At 38.5% G+C, this 19,370-nt stretch overlaps 1 protein-coding gene across 1 annotated transcript; it reads right to left on the bottom strand.

Moving 5' to 3' along the window:
- Positions 1-536: 536 nt before the first annotated feature.
- On the bottom strand, positions 537-18,893 carry gnsa (glucosamine (N-acetyl)-6-sulfatase a). Its single transcript, XM_033614203.2, has 14 exons — positions 18,579-18,893; positions 17,148-17,207; positions 16,826-17,032; positions 14,142-14,207; positions 9,891-9,989; positions 9,238-9,405; positions 9,056-9,138; positions 8,717-8,835; positions 8,413-8,516; positions 8,235-8,336; positions 7,018-7,128; positions 6,810-6,920; positions 6,466-6,626; positions 537-5,029 (listed from the first exon to the last, which is right to left on the bottom strand). The coding sequence occupies exons 1-14, from the start codon at positions 18,744-18,746 to the stop codon at positions 4,954-4,956; spliced, it is 1,635 nt and encodes a 544-aa protein (XP_033470094.2). The 5' UTR covers positions 18,747-18,893; the 3' UTR covers positions 537-4,953.
- Positions 18,894-19,370: the final 477 nt, after the last annotated feature.

Below are 19,370 nucleotides of genomic sequence, written 5' to 3'. Positions count from 1 at the left end.
CTCATGTAGACAGCAAGAGTATGTACGACAACAGGTACGTACTAAACTACTGCATGTTAAATAAAAACAGGCCTTTTCTTTTAAAAGGTAATTGTAGTGATGTGTTGAAGATGTAAAGGTAAGGACATAAATATAGCTTTGAGTTTTACACGTTATTTCTTACGTTTTTTTTTTTTAAATTGAGTTGATAAAATCTCTTAATAACTGCTAATGTATTTAGAAAAAAAATAATAATATAAATGTCACACAGTTTTTCCCAGTTCTGTTCTACCCTCGTGTCTGTTACATTACCCTCAAAGTCACGTTTTACGTTACAGAAATCATTCGGGCAAAATTGTCCTTAACTTCCTGTAATTGAAGTCTGTTCATGTCTTATTTTCTCCTTCAGTTTTGGATAATATAATAATTTGTCTTAAATTTCATTCCAGGTGGCATTAAAGGGTCTTATTAAGTCTTAAATCTTACCAGCCCTAAGCTTTATGAACCCTGAGGAATGACGTTAACATTAGATATAAATTAAGACAGTGAGCAGGACCTTCTGTGATATTTTGAGAATCTCTTTATTTGGACAATAACACAAGCCAAAAATACATAATCATCAAAAACTACTCTAAAATTAAAAATAAAACTAAGGGTTGTTTCCAAATAAAAACAGTTCTGACAGATTGGAAAGTGCATCAGTGAATTGAAACAAGAGGAAATATAATCACATGTTGATTTCAGTGTTGTCACATTAATTCAGTCCAGATGTGAATCTGAAACCACAGAGGAAGAAAGAGCTGCGTGAATGAATTATTACAACGCCACAGTAGCAGTGGAACAAAATGGAGAGTCATTGATTCACAATTAAACAGCATGTCTGTCGGCTTCGCCTGTCAGTGAGAAAATAATTCACAATCAGAATTAACACACACACACACACACACACACACACAAGTACACAGATGTCATGCAGACGTGACGAGACTTTCTAAATGCTGTGTAACACATTCCCTCAAAAGTCCCCTGATCAGGTCTTTGGTTATATGTTAGTCTGCACAGATTTGATCTTAAATTATTTAAAATTAATCTATCGTCACAAAAATAGCGGCTATAGGCAGCTTTGATTTGAAATTTAAAATATTGAAATATATCGATCATTTAGAAATCTAAAATCCCAGCAGATTTCTGCGACAGAAGGACTCAAGAAAGTGTTTAGATTTTTTTGTCTAAATGTAGTTTATGGCAAAAATAAACCAAAACGTGATCCCTTAAAGTTTGAAGGAGGTCGCTTTAAAAAACACATCAAATATAGTTGTTTTTATTTTGATTTGGCCATCTGGAGTTCTCACATTTCATTTCTCACATTCCCAAATACAAAATGTGAATTCTTGTTAGAAACAGAAATAAAACTAAACAAAAAAAAAATAAAAAAAATAAAACTCTGACTGAAACCCTGAAGATGGAAATAATAATAATTTTGGCAAGATGTATCTTCTATCTTTCTAAAATTACTGCTCCCTTCTGTCCATTAGGAAGTTAATCTCTGTAGCCAACCACTGTTTTTTGTGACCATTTAACACAGTATGAAATGTCCAACACACGATAAAATAGAAAAGACAAAGTGCTGATTAATGTGAAACTTGTGGATGAAAGGTGCTTTAACACTGCTCACAGGAGAGATGAATCACTGAAATAACGTAGGTTTGATGTGTAGGAGACACTTAAACTGTCAGTAATAATGAGGCTTTAAATCTTTAATGTGTAATTTAAACTTAAATGGAGGCTTTCTCTGATGCTGCTGACAATTGTTAAACATTTCTTGACTTTATTTACAAAAGTTGCTTTTTACTATAATGTTCCCTCATCCATTTGAATGAGACCTGTTCTTGTCGCTGATTGCTGAGGATCTGATTACTTTTAATTCTATAATTCCTGTTTCTATTTGTTAAATATTAAGTTGTGTGATTCTTATGGAAGCACATTTGTGCCAAGATAATGAAAAACACAAAATCCTGTGACTCATTACAATGAAAGACTTTCTTGAATAACAACCAAGTATCTCAAAATAATAACTTAGTATTGCAAGGTAATTACTTAACATTGAAAAATAATAACTTGTCGCAAAATAATGACAAACTCTCATTATCTCTAAAAAGTTACATAGTATCTCAAATTAATGTGTCATTAGTCTTAGACTTTTTTCCCTTTTTTTTTTTTAAGGAATTCTCATTTTTAAGATACTAAGTCATCAATTCAGAATAAAGTGTCATTATTTTGAAAGAACACATTTTGAGAAAAATTCTAATTTTGAGATACTAATTTATTAATTTGAACTACTTAGTCATTATTTATAGATACTAAGTCATTAATTTTAGATACTAAGTCATTATTTTGAGATACTAAGTCATTAATTTTAGATACTAAGTCATTATTTTCAGATACTAAGTCATTATTTTCAGATACTAAGTCATTATTTTTGGACACTAAGTCATTTTGAGATACCATGCCATTATTTTCAGATACTAAGTCATTAATTTCAGATACTAAGTCATTAATGCCAGATACTAAGTCATGATTTTGAGATACTAAGTCATTATTTTCAGATACTAAGTCATTAATTTTAGATACTAAGTCATTCATTTTAGATACTAAGTCATTATTTTTGAGATACTAAGTCATTATTTTCAGATACTAAGTCATTTTGAGATACTATGTCATTATTTTCAGACACTAAGTCACTAATTTCAGATACTAAGTCATCAATTTCAGATACTAAGTCATTATTTCCAGACACTAAGTCATTAATTTCAGATACTAAGTCATTTTGAGATACTAAGTCATTAATTTCAGATACTACGTCATTTTGAGATACTAAGTCATTAATTTGAGATACTAAGTCATTATTTTCAGATACTAAGTCATTATTTTTGGATACTAAGTCATTAATTTCAGATACTAAGTCATGATTTTGAGATACTAACTCATTATTTTAAGATACTAAGTCATTTTGAGATACTATGTCATTATTTTCGGACACTAAGTCATTAATTTCAGATACCAAGTCATGATTTTGAGATACTGAGTCATTAATTTCAGATACTAAGTCGTTAATTTTAGATACTAAGTCATGATTTTGAGATACTAAGTCATTATTTTCAGATACTAAGTCATTATTTTTGGATACTAAGTCATTAATTTCAGATACTAAGTCATGATTTTGAGATACTAACTCATTATTTTAAGATACTAAGTCATTTTGAGATACTATGTCATTATTTTCGGACACTAAGTCATTAATTTCAGATACTAAGTCATTTTGAGATACTAAGTCATTAATTTCAGATACTACGTCATTTTGAGATACTAAGTCATTAATTTGAGATACTAAGTCATTATTTTCAGATACTAAGTCATTATTTTTGGATACTAAGTCATTAATTTCAGATACTAAGTCATGATTTTGAGATACTAACTCATTATTTTAAGATACTAAGTCATTTTGAGATACTATGTCATTATTTTCGGACACTAAGTCATTAATTTCAGATACCAAGTCATGATTTTGAGATACTGAGTCATTAATTTCAGATACTAAGTCGTTAATTTTAAGATACTAAATCATTAATTTGAGATACTAAGTCATTAATTTTAGATACTAAGTCATGATTTTGAGATACTAAGTCATTATTTTAAGATACTAAGTCATTAATTTGATACACTAATTTATTATTTTGAGATGTTAAGTAATTATTTTCAGAAAGTTTCTCATTATTTTGAAACACTAACTCATTTTAAGATACTAACTCAATTTTGAGAAAATATTTTTGAGATACTAAGTCACTATTTTATTATTTTGATACTAAGTCATTTACTTGAAATAAGTCATTATTTTGAGAAAGTTTCTGATCATTTTGAAGTACTAAGTCATTTGAGACATTAACTCATTATTTTGACACAAAGTCTCATTACTTTGCCAGACTTGGTCATTATTTGAGTTACTAAGTCGTTATTTCAATGAAAAAATTCATTATCATGACTTGCAGAACCTTTTTCTTTCATCAAATTGGTGTGAATGGGCTTCCATAGATTTCAACTCATTTGACTTATTGTGACAAAAACATTTTGTATCGTACACGCCGGGTCCAAATTGGCATTAAGTTTACCTTTTAAAACCACCATCAAACCACATGTTGGCTACTTTCAGTGTGTAAGAACTATTGAGTCATTCAGTCCATTAATATGAAGTTAACTGTGGAAGTAACAGTTAATTGGGGGGTGAATGTATGTCGGCCTTGATCTCCGTCTCTGTCAGTAGGCACTCATGTCTGTGAGATGTGTTTCCTGTTGGACTGCCTGTTTGTGAATTTACCTGTAGGTGGCACTCTTTTCTTGCTCTATAGCCCAGTTCTCTTTCTTATTCTCTAAGGTAGGATCACATCACACGTCTGTCCTACAAATATTCGCTCAATCATCCGCCCACGAGTCAGAGTTCACCTTTTGTTCAGCTTTGACCTTTTGATCTTGATGTTCGTGTCATTATCACACGACAAGAGTAACAGACATAACAAACATGAATGTATAAGAACTGGGTTTGATGTTTGTCACTAGTTTTCAGGACTTTAAATTAACTGTGCAAACACAAAATAACACTGTACAAGAAAACAGGAATTAATGGCTTGTGAGAGTAAAATCCACCCCCGCACACCTACTGACAAATTCACTAAACAGCAGCCCAGTGTGGCGTTTTAAATGTGGGTCCTGCACCCAGAGAGGCCTCTAGTCTCTATGGAAACCCACCCAAAATGTGATATGTTTCCCACACCCCCCACCCCACTCCCCACCTGATCCCTTCTCCATCCAGCTACACAGAGACTGGCTCAGGAGGCCTGACAACAAGGCAACAACAGCAGGAAAGGCTGAGTACAATTTCCATTACAGCCCTTCTTCCTCCATCTCATCCCTCCATCCTTCTTACTTCATCTTCTGTCTGAGTCTGCTGAGCCGCCAGCTGTGGTCCGTAAACATCTGTCGGGGGTCAAATTTATACCTGCGAAAAGACAAGACAGAGGAGTTGATGCTCATGTGTAAGAGAGGCTGTTTTTAGGTACTGTGGAAGTCCAACAAAGCAAAGTCAACATAAATTTGTGCCCCAGAATAGAGTGAAATTTTTGTTTGCTTGATACTGATTATAGGGATAATAGAGACAACATACACTCCCAAATAATTATTTTCTAGTGTAACCTTGAGAGCCCATCATTCAGTGCATAAATGTTGAGTGTGTCTAGCGTACAATTGAGTAGAGCAAGGTTTTCAATAATATTTTAATATGACATTATTATTTGGGTTTAAATGAAGCTATTTCTCTCTCAAGAACATTTTTTATTTTCCCAATAATTAGTTCAAATTGGGGATGTCGGCTTCAGTTAATTTTGCTGTCCAAAGCGTGACACCCACTAACCAGTAACTAACTGGTTAATTTTTATGAAAAGAAAAATAAATAAATAAAAAACAAGCAAATCACGTGAAATATGAAAAGTACTTTCTGAACTGACTCGCTGAACTTTAACGCAGCATTTCAAAGCGCTATACATTTAGAAGTGGTGAGAACACCTTGAGGAAATTTCTTTAACATGTGGCACTTATGTCCACTTGGACTCAACGATGAACTGGTTAATTTTTGGTGGTCATGGGTCAAAGGCCAAGGTCACTGTGACCTTGTCCGTCACATTCTAGTGAATACAGTATCTCAAAAACACCTTACGGAAATTTCTTCAAATTTGGCACAAACGTCCACTTGGACTCCACAATGAACTGGTTAATTTTTGGTGGTCAAAGGCCACCATGACCTTGCATCCATCTCATTTACGTGAACACGATATCTCAAGAGCTCCTTGAGGGGATGTTTCCAAATTTGGCACTGTGAAATTTTGAGTTTAAAATATCAGATTTGGATAAAACAAAAAAAATATTTATGTAAATTTGATTTAAAAAAAAAAACCCATCTGGTAATGGTCATGCTGTAGCTGAGCCGCTTGTTTGTTTTTCACTTATTTAACTTATTTTCAGTCCTATTTTCCTTATTTTTCACTGCTCATCACAAGTGTTTACTGTAAACTGCTGTCACTCAGTAGTAGAAATTCTCCACACAGTTGTATAATGTAGTCAAAAATTAGGAAACGTTTTGGTCTGAACCAACGTAAAACTTGTTTATATTTATTTAAGCATTTTCTGCATTTGAAGAGAAAGCAAGTCCTTCTAAAAAAAATAACAGTTTTCTTATTCTAAAAATATGCATGCACTGTTTTCAGACATGTATTTGTACTTTGTTTTTTTGATGTGCGACCCTTCTTCACTTGATTCATGAGTTAACCATCGCCTTGCAGCAGGAAACAAAACAGAAGAGTGAGGAAATAAAATCTGGGTGAAAATACAACAAAAATCTTTTTTACTTTTCAGTGAAACAATCAAACATAGCAAACAGACCTTGTATCGTACACGCCGGGAGTCCGACACGACTGTCCTGAGCAGGACTGCAGCATCATCAGCCGGTGGTTCATCTTCTCCAGGACTTCCTGGTCGATGGTCTTTGCGATGTTGGTCAGCTGGTAAGGGTCTGCTGTCACGTTGTAGACTTCAACAAACACCTACAGTTGACGCACATCCACAAACAATGCTACCGTCAAACCAAACACCTCAAGGAACAAAAGCACAGACGCATTCGACCACCAGGTGGCGCCACAGTAAAGAATTTAACACAAATAGCAGTTTGAAGTAAAAATGTAATTACAAGATAACATAAACTGAACACAGACAGAAGAAAGACAGACCTCATTATCATCAAACTCGCAGTACTGCAGGTTGGCAGAGGGGGCGACTGTGCGCACACACGCGTAAGTGTTGTTGTACGAGTCCTCACACACACAGTCTGGGAAACACTCCTGCAGAAAGAGGACAGATGGTAGACAGAGAATGATGAGGTTGTTTTTTTTTTTGCTTATATCCGCCAACAGATAATAATAAATTTCTATCACGTACCGACACTCCAGGTCCAAGCAGAGGACACGAGGGGTCGGTCACGTTGCTTCCTTCTCCTTCATACTCCACCAGGATGTCTGTTCTCCAGCTGCTGCTGTTCATCTTCCCCTCCTGGTGATGGAGACACAGGTACACAAATTAGATCTGTCCATGACCATCATATTTTTATAAACTCATTTATTAATGTCACTCATGTTCTAAACTTCAGCACTGCAACATTTAACCTATTCATTTAATTAGATACCAGCGTTCACACAAACATGTAGCCCAAAGCGCTTCACATAACAAAAACCTCAAAACAATTACAATAGAAAACAACAAGCAACAAAGAATAACAACAATAAAACAAAAAATAAATACAAATTAATAAATAAGTCAATAGAATGAAATAATATAAACAACAGTGATAAAATGAATGTAACAAATACGATTAAAACTTGAAAACTGATGCTATAACGTTACTCCAAATTAAAATAAATAACTCCAAATTAAAACACAGATTAAAACGACAGCATGACAACATTACTAATATTTAAAAATTATATTAAGGATTAAGTTAAAGTTAAAAAAAACTTTTTTTTTTTGTTTGATAAATAAGTATCTAATATTTATGTGAAAATCAATCCATGGTAATTTCAAATATTTAAACTGGAAGAGACAGATTTTTTTTCCTGCAAACACCAAGGTAAAAATTATTTTAAGTATATGGATATTTGTCTGGTTGTCAAACTCAACCACCATTTTGTTTTCACTTCATAACAAATATTTGAAATTTAGTTTTTTTTATGAATCGAAGCACTGAAAATTCTAAACAGAAAAATGTAAACCACGATTCCAAATTTTTTGGTAAAACGTTTGTAACAAAACGAAAAGGATGAGTCTTAAAACAGTAGTGTTTCGATAATAACATGAATCAATATTATCATGCAACTGCTTAAATCAGACATCACATCAAATGACTTATGATCAGCTTCTCAGCTCACGTTTACTCAAGAACTGATTTTGTTGGGAGAACAAATTTGGGACTGATATCATGTCATATCACAGGAATATGAAGGGTTCTTGTTTATAGACTACTGTACATAATATTAAGCTTTGACAGAAACTGCAGGTTGGCAGCGTCGTCCAACACGTATCAGTCGTTATGACGACATTAGGTCTGTTTAGCTTTAGTCACACATTGGAAAAATAAAAAACCATTAGCTGATTAATCTCACCATGATGGGCAGGACGGACATGCCGTCCATCTGCGTCTTGTTGACGTTGTAGCCGGCGATGTCGAGGATGGTCGGACCGAGGTCGACGTTTGCCACCAGCATCTGATAACAACATGAGTCAGTTCAGTTCAAACAAATTCAACAAAATTCAACACATGAGACAGGTGTGTGTTTGTACCTGGCTGGTCTGGTTGGGCTTGATATTTGGTCCTCTGACCATGAGAGGGACTTTGATATCGAACTCGTAGAGCTGCCTCTTATCCAGAGGAAGAGAGAACTGACCTGAGAGACAAGGAGACATAAAGAAACTAACACTTTGAGAACTTCATCAAGGCTCCACAGTCGTCTAAATGTGTGTCTTTGTGTTCAAACAAGCCCAAAAAGAAATCCTAGAAATGATCATTTGTGTATCAATTCCTCCTCCTGAGTTCTTCCTCTGCACATGAAAACGTGGAGATGTGTGCGCACGTGTGGTTACATACCTGTGTGATAGCCGTTGTCAGAGGTAAAGAAGATGTACGTGTTGTCCAGTTCAACTCTGACCTCCAACCTCTTCACTATTTTCTCCACCAGGTCGTCCACCGACAGCAAAGTTTGCCACCTAGAAGCCAGAGTGAGCAACAAGACACTCGCAGTGAGCCCACGCTGAATAAAAAAATAAAGAAGTACGGACAGAGAAAAAGACTTTAAGAAAGACTAAAAAGGAGGGGGAGTAGAAAGAAGGAGAGGAGAGCGACGGGAAGTAATGGATCTAATGTAAAGAGAAAGCAGAGATGAGGAAGATGACAGAAAGAGGAAGGTGACAAGCAGCAGAGACTGACCGTTTCCTGAAGGCATCATCCAGAAACTGAACAGAGGAGTTGGTCATGGGGGTTTTAGCCTGTCTGATCAGCCAGTGTTTGTCCTGAGGAGACAAAGGGATGCATTTAATCACTTTATTTTATAGTCTTTTGTCCAATCTTCACATGGGGTACTTGAATGAAAGGAGGAAAAGAAGTCGTACCTTCCCGTGTACGTTGAAGTTTGGGTCTCTGGGAGCCTTGGTGGTGTTGAAACTGTTCTGGTACTGAGGGGCTGCGGTCCACGGGGAGTGGGGGGCTGGGATGGACACCATCATGAAGAACGGCTGGTAGTTTGATTTATACTGGAGGAAGTCCAGAGACCTGTTGGCCTGAGAGACAGACAAAGAGAGTGGTACCAAAAACATTACTTCTTGTGATCTAAAAAGTTTATAAAGTAACTTGTTATATTAAAAGTTGCTTGAAAATATTTTCAGATAAGATTTCTTTTATATCAAATATTTGTGACACTCTGTGGAAGTTTTTCTTAAACTTTAACCCCCCCAAAAACAATTTTTTAACACGTTATTTTCTCTGTGATTAAGTGAATGAACGTGTTATTTTGACAGCCCTAAATTTAACATTTTTAGTCAACAGCCCAATCTCGAAACATCAACGAAAGCAAAAATTAATTTGTGTATCCGCCTCGTAATTTGGATCCCTTCTAAAATTTAATAGGTTCTACCTTGGCCTATTGCTGCCCATTGACATCATGCCATTAGTTTTTCTGTTATCCTACTGACAAACAAACCACTAAGTCTTCTTGGCAGAGATAATAATGTAAAATGTAAGGTTTAATATTTCACAGCTGTCTCACCAGGACGTCTGTCAGGTAGTCTTTGTTGTAGTCGGCTCCATGTGTCTCCGGCTTCCCGTTCACTGATAGAGTGTAGTTGTAGTATTTAGAGTTCTTCTCCTGGAAAACACAAACAACTTATATGAAACTTTCTTAGGCCCCGATTACACATGAAGCATTTTGCGGGTTGCAAAACACAAGGTGCACCACGCTGCCTTTTATTTTTTTTTTTTGTATATTATTTAATGCTACTGTGCCTTTTTATTGTTGCCAGGCTACCACCCCATCACGTCCTTACACTAACCTTCCTGTGTAATCAATCTACTGTCCATTTCCCCCCAGTAACTAGTATCTAGTTCCTGACATGTTGAGGGAGAGGGTGCTGTCTGTAGCTGTGGTTGAGGGTGAGAGGCTGTCAGCAGATAAACAGAGATCTGTGTGGGTACATGAGACCCTAAAAAAGAGGGTGGATCACGGGAAGCACCACCAGTTGGTCCAGGAGATTCTCCTCCATGATGGCTGTTTCCAGGCATATTTTAGGATGACTCAGGGGCAATTTGACAACCTACTGTCTATCGCTAGCTAGTAAGCAACCGCTACTGCTACCACCAGTTTCTCCTCAATAGAGTGTGCCAGTAAACCCAGAACTCCGTTAGCGCTTTTAGCACTTCCAGTTCTCTCGTCTAAAAGTTAATACGTTTTTTGAATGGGATTTTGGTAAAATGCCTCAAATGAGGTCTGTGGTTAACAAAAGCTTAAGCGAGTTTCAGGTTTTGTTCTACGACATAAAACACGTCAGTAAATAGTGTGCCTGGGCTGACGTCAAAACCCGGAAGTTTAGCATCACGCTGGTTCCCGGAAGAGAAAGAGAAAGTGAATGTGATTTTTGCATTGCGTTTTGGATTATGTCAGAAAATAAGCTCTGTGGCTAACACAAGTTTATGATACTTACAGGTTTTGTTCAGCGAGATAATCTTCACATATGAACACCTTTCATACCGCATTTGAAGCTTAAATGCGATCGCCAGAAATAAAAAGCTAACGTTAGGCTTTAACGGACTACATGACTACTCCACGGTCGCATGACTCTTGACGTCACCGTCACTAAGCTTTCAACTGATTTCGGCCGCTTTGTTTTAAAAACATTGTATAATGGGGAAATCGGACTGTTTAAGCTAAATAAGAAGCTGTAATGGTGGACTGCCAGCACTCTCGCCTGTTCGGGGGTGATGACGTTTAATGTCCCCGACGGGGTTTGTAGTCGTATTGAGCAACTTGTTAGCAACCGCCTTTTTTACGACACGTAAAAGCTTCAAAATTCACAAGTAGGGTATTTACTGACGTGTTTTATGTCGTAGAACAAAACCTGAAACTCGCTTAAGCTTTTGTTAACCACAGACCTCATTTGAGGCATTTTACCAAAATCCCATTCAAAAAACGTATTGACTTTTAGACGAGAGAACCGGAAGTGCTAAAAGCGCTAACGGAGTTCCGGGTTTACTGGCTCTATACCTACTGGCTCTATACCCTACTTGTGAATTTTGAAGCTTTTACGTGTCGTAAAAAGGCGGTTGCTAACAAGTTGTTCAATACGACTACAAACCCTGTCGGGGACATTAAACGTCATCACCCCCGAACAGGCGAGAGTGCTGGCAGTCCACCATTACAGCTTCTTATTTAGCTTAAACAGTCCGATTTCCCCATTATACAATGTTTTTAAACTAAAGCGGCCGAAATCAGTTGAAAGCTTAGTGGCAGTGATGTCAAGAGTCATGCGACCGTGGAGTAGTCATGTAGTCCGTTAAAGCCTAACGTTAGCTTTTTACTTCTGGCGATCGCATTTAAATTTCAAATGCGGTATGAAAGGTGATCATATGTGAAGATTATCTCGCTGAACAAAACCTGTAAGTATCATAAACTTGTGTTAGCCACAGAGCTTATTTTCTGACATAATCCAAAACGCAATGCAAAAATCACATTCACTTTCTCTTCCGGGAACCAGCGCGATGCTAAACTTCCGGGTTTTGACGTCAGCCCTGGCACACTCTATTTTTTACCAGCTGTAAACTTGTTGTCATGACTACCACAGAAGGCCTGCCTCTCAAGTCATCCAATTGGACAGTGTAAAAAGATGACATGGGGCGTTTCTCCACTCTGAGTTAAATTTTTTCAACTCGAGGAGTTCAGAGCACTCCGGCAAAAATGCCAGGCGCCTAGAACGCAGAAACGTGAGGCATGTCACAACACAAAAACAGCGAGCAAAAAGCTTCATTCTCATGAAAAAAAACGCCTCTAGCTGCTAAAACGCTTTCTGTATTATCAGGGCCTTCAGTCGTACAGACCACGATAAATTAGGATCATTTTTAACCTTATTAGTGAGACTATGTGCAGAAATCACTGGACTGAGTGAGTGTGCTTATAAAGTCTAACATAGATCACAAAAAGCCAATAATATGGTTGAATCAGAGGCAAACGGACAGATAATAGATGCAGAATAAGAACACCTAAAGACTTTAGGCGGTCAGCACTTACAGGCTTGCACCTCGCTATCTGTAGGCTCTTGTGATCTGTACATTTTCTAGAGCAAGTTAGCAGATTACATTTCAGATTCATCATGGTCACATGCACCGAAACGGGATCCGAGACCCTAAACTTCATGGTAGCTGTTTGACACGGTGTCCAACCCCTCAGTCAGAGACACTAAAGCTGAGAGCAGCAGTGGTGGAGCAAGTATTGACATCTTTTATTAAATAACAGTAGTGACACTACAGTGTAGAAGTGCTGCTACAAGCCAAAGTCTTGCATTCAGAATGTTACTTGAATTGAAATACTAAACGCAAATGTCCTCATAATGCAGAATGTCCCCGTAATGTTGTAGATGGTAAAGATGGAGCTCATTCTAACCTGAGGTAGGGGTAGACAGTAAGAAGCTGCATGTTTTGCCGTAGCAGCACGGGATTCTGTCTCATATAAACTTCACGACGCTGTGTTGTGATAAGCCGTCAGGTCACGAGACCCGCTCTTCTCACGTATCTGTGTTTGTTCAGTAACGGCGAAGATAAACTGGGCTGCAGTGCAGTCGTATTACATCCGTGACCTCTGTTCCGTGACTTCTGTGAACCAGTTAGAGATTTAAAAAAAACCTAATTTTAACCTATTTATCAGTCTGGCTCCGTCTGCAGAGAGCGTCCAGTCACATGACCACCTGAAGTGAACTCAGATTGCCGCTCTGATGCAGCGGCAGGAAAAAATAAACTTCCCATAGAGATGTTGGTGAGCTGAAACCTCCTCTGGAAACTTTTGTGTTTTATGAAATGATCATTTTCATCCCAGACTTTATTATTAGGGTGACAAAAAACCCTCGGACACAACCTGTAGTCCATCACGGGACACTAAAACTGTCCACTGGTGCTCAGGGTGATATTTAGAAGAGGAAAGGTTAAAGGTCCCTCTCTAATTTAATTCTACATTAACCTTTTGAAACCTGGATTGACATCAGTTTTCTTGTGCTGCATTCAGACGCCTTTCACAAGCATTTAAACCTTGGAAATCGGAGCAAATCGGTTTGATTTTTTTTCGGGGGGGGGGGGGACGACGACGACGACGACTAAAAATCAATTATTAAAAATAGAGAGACAGAAAATTGTTTATAAAAAATAGGTAAAAAAAAAAAAAATGCCCAGAAAACCGGGATAAATGGTTACAAAAAACTATATTTCTGATTATTATAATTATTTAGTCAAACTTATTTTATGGAATACATATATGTATGTATTTTTCAATTTTTAGCCCCTTTTTCAGGTCATTTCCTTTTTTTAATGTTTTTTTTTTTTCCACTTTTCTTTTCTTGCTAATTTTCCCGGTAATAACTTTTTACTATTTTTTTTGTGCTAATTTTGGGTCATTTCTAGTTAATCTGATCATGTTTTTGAAAGAAATCAAGCCAATTTTCTCAGGTGTCAAATGGATAAAGACCAATAAAAGTAAATATCTGGACGTAGTTTGTGCTTTATTGCCTCATCTCCTTGTAAACAATGTAGAAAGTGACAAAGCTTCATGTTATTGTGACTTGTTTCGGAGCGAGTTCGTAAAACAAGCTGAGCTGGAACTGAATCAGGATGAGGTTCAGGATTTTACTGACAGGACCAGTTTAAAGGCTTAAGAGCTTCATTCTGTCCAAAACTGGACCAAAGAAGTCAGACAGGAAGTAGCCTCGGAGTAAATATGTGGCTGAAAGGTTGAAAACGTAAAGAAGAAAAGTTCTAGTCTTACCAGTCCGACCCAGTAGTTCCAGCCTGGAGGAACATGCTCCACTCCACCAGCCTCTGAGTGCCCATACTGAAACACACACAGCAGAGTGTGTATTTAATGACACATACACACAAGCTAAGTGCCATTGAGACATAGTTTACGATTAGTTTTTACAGTGTTACAGCAGTACAAGAAAAACAAGACAGATAAATCACTCAAACTTTATTTGTGTAGCACCTTTCACGCAGGTTCGTGCAGCACACAGGACATAAAAACGAGAAAAAAGAACAAACACACAAGACAATAGAAATGATGACAATGCCACAGAACAGATAACAGTAACAGGAATATTGGTAAAACTGTGAAATAAAAACTAGTTAAAAGATAGGTTAATAGTTTATACTGTATCATGACTACAATATCATGATAATATCGTATTGTGGATTCCCCTAAGTTCCTTACGGCTGAAACCATCAGACGTACTTACAGACATAAAACATTGTGCGCCACTGTGTCGTGTTTATGTCTTAAGCTTGGCTACTTCTTGAGTTTTGGTGAGGATGGTTGAACGTGAGCAACCGCAGATGGATACAATGGACACTATGTTTTAAAAGTAGCAATGTAGTCATACAGTGATAAAAATAAATCAAGATGCAACATCATTTTAATCCACTTATCCGGGGCTGGGTCACAGGGGCAGCAAGCCAAGCAAAGCACCCCAGACGTCCCTCTCCTCAGCAACACTTTCCAGCTCCTCCTGGGGGACCCCAAGGTGTTCCCAGGCCAGATGAGATATGTAATCCCTCCAGTGTGTTCTGGGTCTGCCCCGGGGCCTCCTACCAGTGGGACGTGCCCAGAACACCTCCAGCAGGAGGCGCCCAGGAAGCATCCTGATGAGATGCCCAAACCACCTCAACTGACCCCTTTCGACGTGAAGGAGCAGCAGCTCTACTCCGAGCTCCCTCCGAATGTCCAGGCTCCTCACCCTATCTCTAAGGCTGAGCCCAGACACCTGACGGAGGAATCGGCCGCTTGTATCCACAATGTCATTCTTTCTGTCACTACCCAGACGTAGATGGACCAGTAAATCAAAACCTTCGCCTTCTGGGTCAGCTCCCTCTTCACCACGACTGTCTGATGCAGTGCCCACATCACTGCAGAAGCCGCACCAAACCACCAATCCATCTCTACCCTGACTCATGAACAAGACCCTGAGATATTTGAACTCTCTCACTTGAGGAAGTAACTTTCCCCCAAACCTGAGGGGGAAATCCACCGGTTTCCGGCAGAGAACCATGGCCTCGGATTTCGAAGTGCTGACTCTCATCCCGATCGCCTCACACTCAGCTGCAAACCGCCCCAGATGCAACAATAATAATCTGTAATCGAATCGTAGACCTCTGAATCAGAATCAAAATGAATCGTGAGGTGTCTAGAGATCCCTACCCCTGACAAACATTGCCATGCTGCTCACCACTCGTCCACAGTGAAGGACATGTGAGGTGACCTGTGATGAGGGGTCACAAGTTGACTTTAAAAGTGAAAAGAGTTAGGAAACCCTGAGACACAGGAAGAGAGGAGGGGAAGTGGGTAAACAAAGTTAAGTGTCATTTGCTGCTGTTTAGGCGAAGTGGACGTCTCGGTTCCCCATCTGACCATCTGTTTATCACAAGGGTAGATGCAACTTTGACAGTGGGACTTTATCACGACATTAAACCGTGTGACAGAAGATCCTGTGACTGTGTAACTGTTTCCACCTGATATGACCCACAATCAAAGGTGTGTAGACGGCTCTTTGAATATATCTTATTTTAGTTTGATGATTAATTGACAGCTATTCCACAGGGGCAGCAGCTGCTCCTTCAGTTCCCATATTCTCTGACGTCAGACTAAAAGCCTCTGTGCACGCTGATAAACAGATTTAAGGGTGGGTTCATGAACAACAGGAAGTCGAGCTCTGATGTGCAATTAGTTTATGTAAACATAACTAAATTAGTAAAGGAAATAAGTTTTCACTTCCTCATTCTTCAGATGAAGCACACTTAAAACACTCAAGAGAGCAGAGAAAGAGGCCTTGGTGCTTAAAGGGACAGTTCACCCCAAAATTAAAAAGACACGTTTAAAAGACACATCTTTCAACCGACAAATCAAAATGGTGCTGTTAAATCCCAAGTCTCCACCCACCTGCATCACTGTCACACCTGATTACACCACTCCCCCAAGATTACAAAACTCCACCCTTCAGGCCTGTGACTCTCCATTTCCCTCCAAACATGCCAGGCAGAACAAAGACAGGACTGATGTGAGTGCATGTGGACTTTTCACCTTTATAATGTTCAGTAGAAAGAAAATAGTCCCGACAAGAAACTGCTCACAACAAGGTCTGTGGATTATCTTGAGTAACCAGGTCATGATTTCTGGAAAGAGACACTGATGTTGAGTTTTTCAAATGTATTTTTGGCACTTTGAGCACCACAAGTGACATCTAGTTCCATCATATTGTAGAGAAGGCAGACATCTCTACAGCTGATATCTCCAACACTCTGCAACTCACACCAAAACTATCTAGACTGATAAACAGCACTACAGGTAAGAAGAAAAATATGTAGATTGATTTTGGGGTGAACTGTCCCTTTAATACCCAATGTGAATCCATGTATTATGAGGTGTACCCATCATTTTAATGTAGTTTTATCATCTGTTACCTGGTTGAGATATTTCCCAGCGAAGAAGGTCTGATAGCCGGCGTACGTCTTCAGCAGTGCGGGGAAGGTGTGGGCCTCCTCGCTCTTCTGCCAAGCTTTGCTGCTGCAGTTTCCCTCTAACGTGTTGTTGATGACGTGGTGGTTGTGGGGGTATTTCCCCGTCAGGATGCTGGCTCGGCTGGGGCAGCACAGCGGGCTGGCCACAAACTGAGAGGAGGGGAGGGTAAACAGCTGTTTTAATATCTCCAATATATAAATATCAGCCATTAAAATGATCTCTGATGAAACATGTTGTGGCAACAGTGATGTTGATGATACTCACTGCGTTTGTGAATGATATCCCTGCATCACCGATGAGTTTTTTTGTCTTGGTGAGTGGGCTCTGGAAGGAAAACAATCAGTGTGATAAGACAAATTAATTAACTGAATAATTTATTGGCTTCTTTTGCACTCAGATGTTCTCAAATCAGGCAACAAGCTCCTTTTTTTCTTACAGTCGTCATCAGATCAGGATGTAGTGATGAGGCTGCAGCTCTGTGCAAATGGCTACATGACTAAGCTTGTTCTCTATGAAGACATAACTAACATGGACTGTAACGCTCTGTCTCTATTCTTACATATTTGGCATACAGATAATCAAATGACATATGTAATGTAGATAAAATATTCTACACTGCTCATTAACTAGGGGTGTGCACGATTAAATCGACTAGTTGATCAAACGTTGCTTTCCTCACTAGTCGGCCTCAGAGATACTTGTCAGTTAAACTGAGTGTTTGTGTTTGTTTGGGTGCGTTTTTTGAATTGAAATAAGTTGGGATGTTAAATACACAGTCAAAAATTTATATTTTATTTAGTGATTTATCATGTTTTGTAGGATAACGTGCAATGTTCATGATGCACGGAGCAAAGTGCGACACATTTCAGTGGCATCTAAGACACAATTTGGTTATTAAAAAAAGGGGGTTAACTATTTCAAATAGTTTGCATCATATATGCAATATTTTTTCAGAAAATGTTCAACCTTACACATTAAACTGCTCAATTTTGACTGCTTTCTGAGTGTTTTCTAACATTTATACTAGTCGACTGGTTAAACATCAGGGAATCAGTCATTAGGAACATCATTATTAACAACCTTGGAGCTTCTTTAATAGATTCATGTTCAAAGTTCAAATAAACACAAGAAGTTTGTGCTAATTCTGTGTCAACTATGATTTTTACAGCAGACATATATTGGTTGTAAATATCGGCTATCGGTATCTCTGTTTCATGATAATCAGTATTGGCATCGGCTCTGAAAAAAACATATAGGTCGATCCCCACACACATATTGACACTGGGGCCTCCAGAGTTCCTCTCAGCACATGGGACAATCTCTCGCCTAGTTTTAGGGTGGCAGCAGTTTTAACCACAAGCACCAGGATCACATATCACGCCATTAAATTACCTGATTTTTTCAATGGGATCTGGTTACATGTCTGTGGCTGAGGCTTGTTAGAAGGAGGGAGGGTGGGAGCAGATTGGAGCAAGTGATAAAGCTGCTGACTCTGTGACATGCCTAAATGATGCGTCCATCCAGGAGGAATGTGAGCACTCAGCTTCATCACACTGGACTACAACTAAATGTCAAGTTTAATTAAATTGCACATTTACCCACTGACATGATGAGTTAAAACTGAGCTGCAAACACAAAGTCACGACTCTCTGGTAAACACCTATAAAAGCACAAAGACATTATAAATCCACCCACCAGACCCCCGATAGCGATGTCCAAGTCGTCGGTGAGGATCAGAACAATGTTGGGTCTCCGGGATGATTTGGCAACCACCCCGTTGCTCAGGTTGCTCCACAAAGTGACGCAGATAAGGAGACAGTTTAATAAGAGCAGCGGACACGAGCGCTTTAAAGCCATTTTCATAAATTAGTGATAAACTACTGCCGCTGTCCGTCTCTGTCCTCAGCTCCGTGTCCTACAAGAGCGTGAAATGTTGTTAGCGAGTCCTCTCCGGAGACGAGACAAGACTCGGCCCTGTTTCTGTTTGACACAACACTTCCTTGTTTCCCGGTCATGTGCTGCTCGGCTACGGAAGCCCGAGTCAGCTGATCTGAAGAGGCGAAGCCCCTCCAGCATGACTAATGACTAGGAATAACTGTCATTCTTCTGGCTTTTTTCTCCTTGCTGTTCCTTTTATGTTTTATTGCTGCGTTATTATCCCGTTTCTTATTAAATAAATAAATAATAAAGTCACAGCGAAGAGAGACTGGTTATTTGCAGTGGTGGAAGACATACTCATTTCCTAAATAAACATAGCAATACCACAGTGTAGAAATAGTGTGCTACAGGTAAAAGTCCTGCATGTAAGAATAAAATTATCAGCATCAAAATACACTCACTGGCCACTTGGGTACACCTTGCTAGTACTGGGTTCAAAACTGCCTTAATTCTTGGTGTCATAGATTCAACAAGATGCTGGAAACATTCCTCAGAGATTTTGGTCCATATTGGCACACATACTATCCGGGTGCAAAACAGCTCTAACCC

Source organism: Epinephelus lanceolatus, chromosome 23 (genome assembly GCF_041903045.1).
Source record: "Epinephelus lanceolatus isolate andai-2023 chromosome 23, ASM4190304v1, whole genome shotgun sequence".
Lineage (NCBI taxonomy): Eukaryota > Metazoa > Chordata > Actinopteri > Perciformes > Serranidae > Epinephelus > Epinephelus lanceolatus.
The sequence above is the reverse complement of the archived record's forward strand: the minus strand, read 5'-3'. Positions and strand labels throughout refer to the sequence as shown.

Bases quoted from the DNA above. Each gene is read 5' to 3' on its own strand.
- gnsa (XM_033614203.2), bottom strand. From the start codon at position 18,746: ATGAAAATGGCTTTAAAGCGCTCGTGTCCGCTGCTCTTATTAAACTGT. The intron at 6,921-7,017 runs GTACGTGATAGA...CTCTTTCTGCAG, and splicing joins TGCTTGGACCTGGAGTGTCG to GAGTGTTTCCCAGACTGTGT. The intron at 6,627-6,809 runs GTCTGTCTTTCT...CGTCAACTGTAG, and splicing joins GCGAGTTTGATGATAATGAG to GTGTTTGTTGAAGTCTACAA.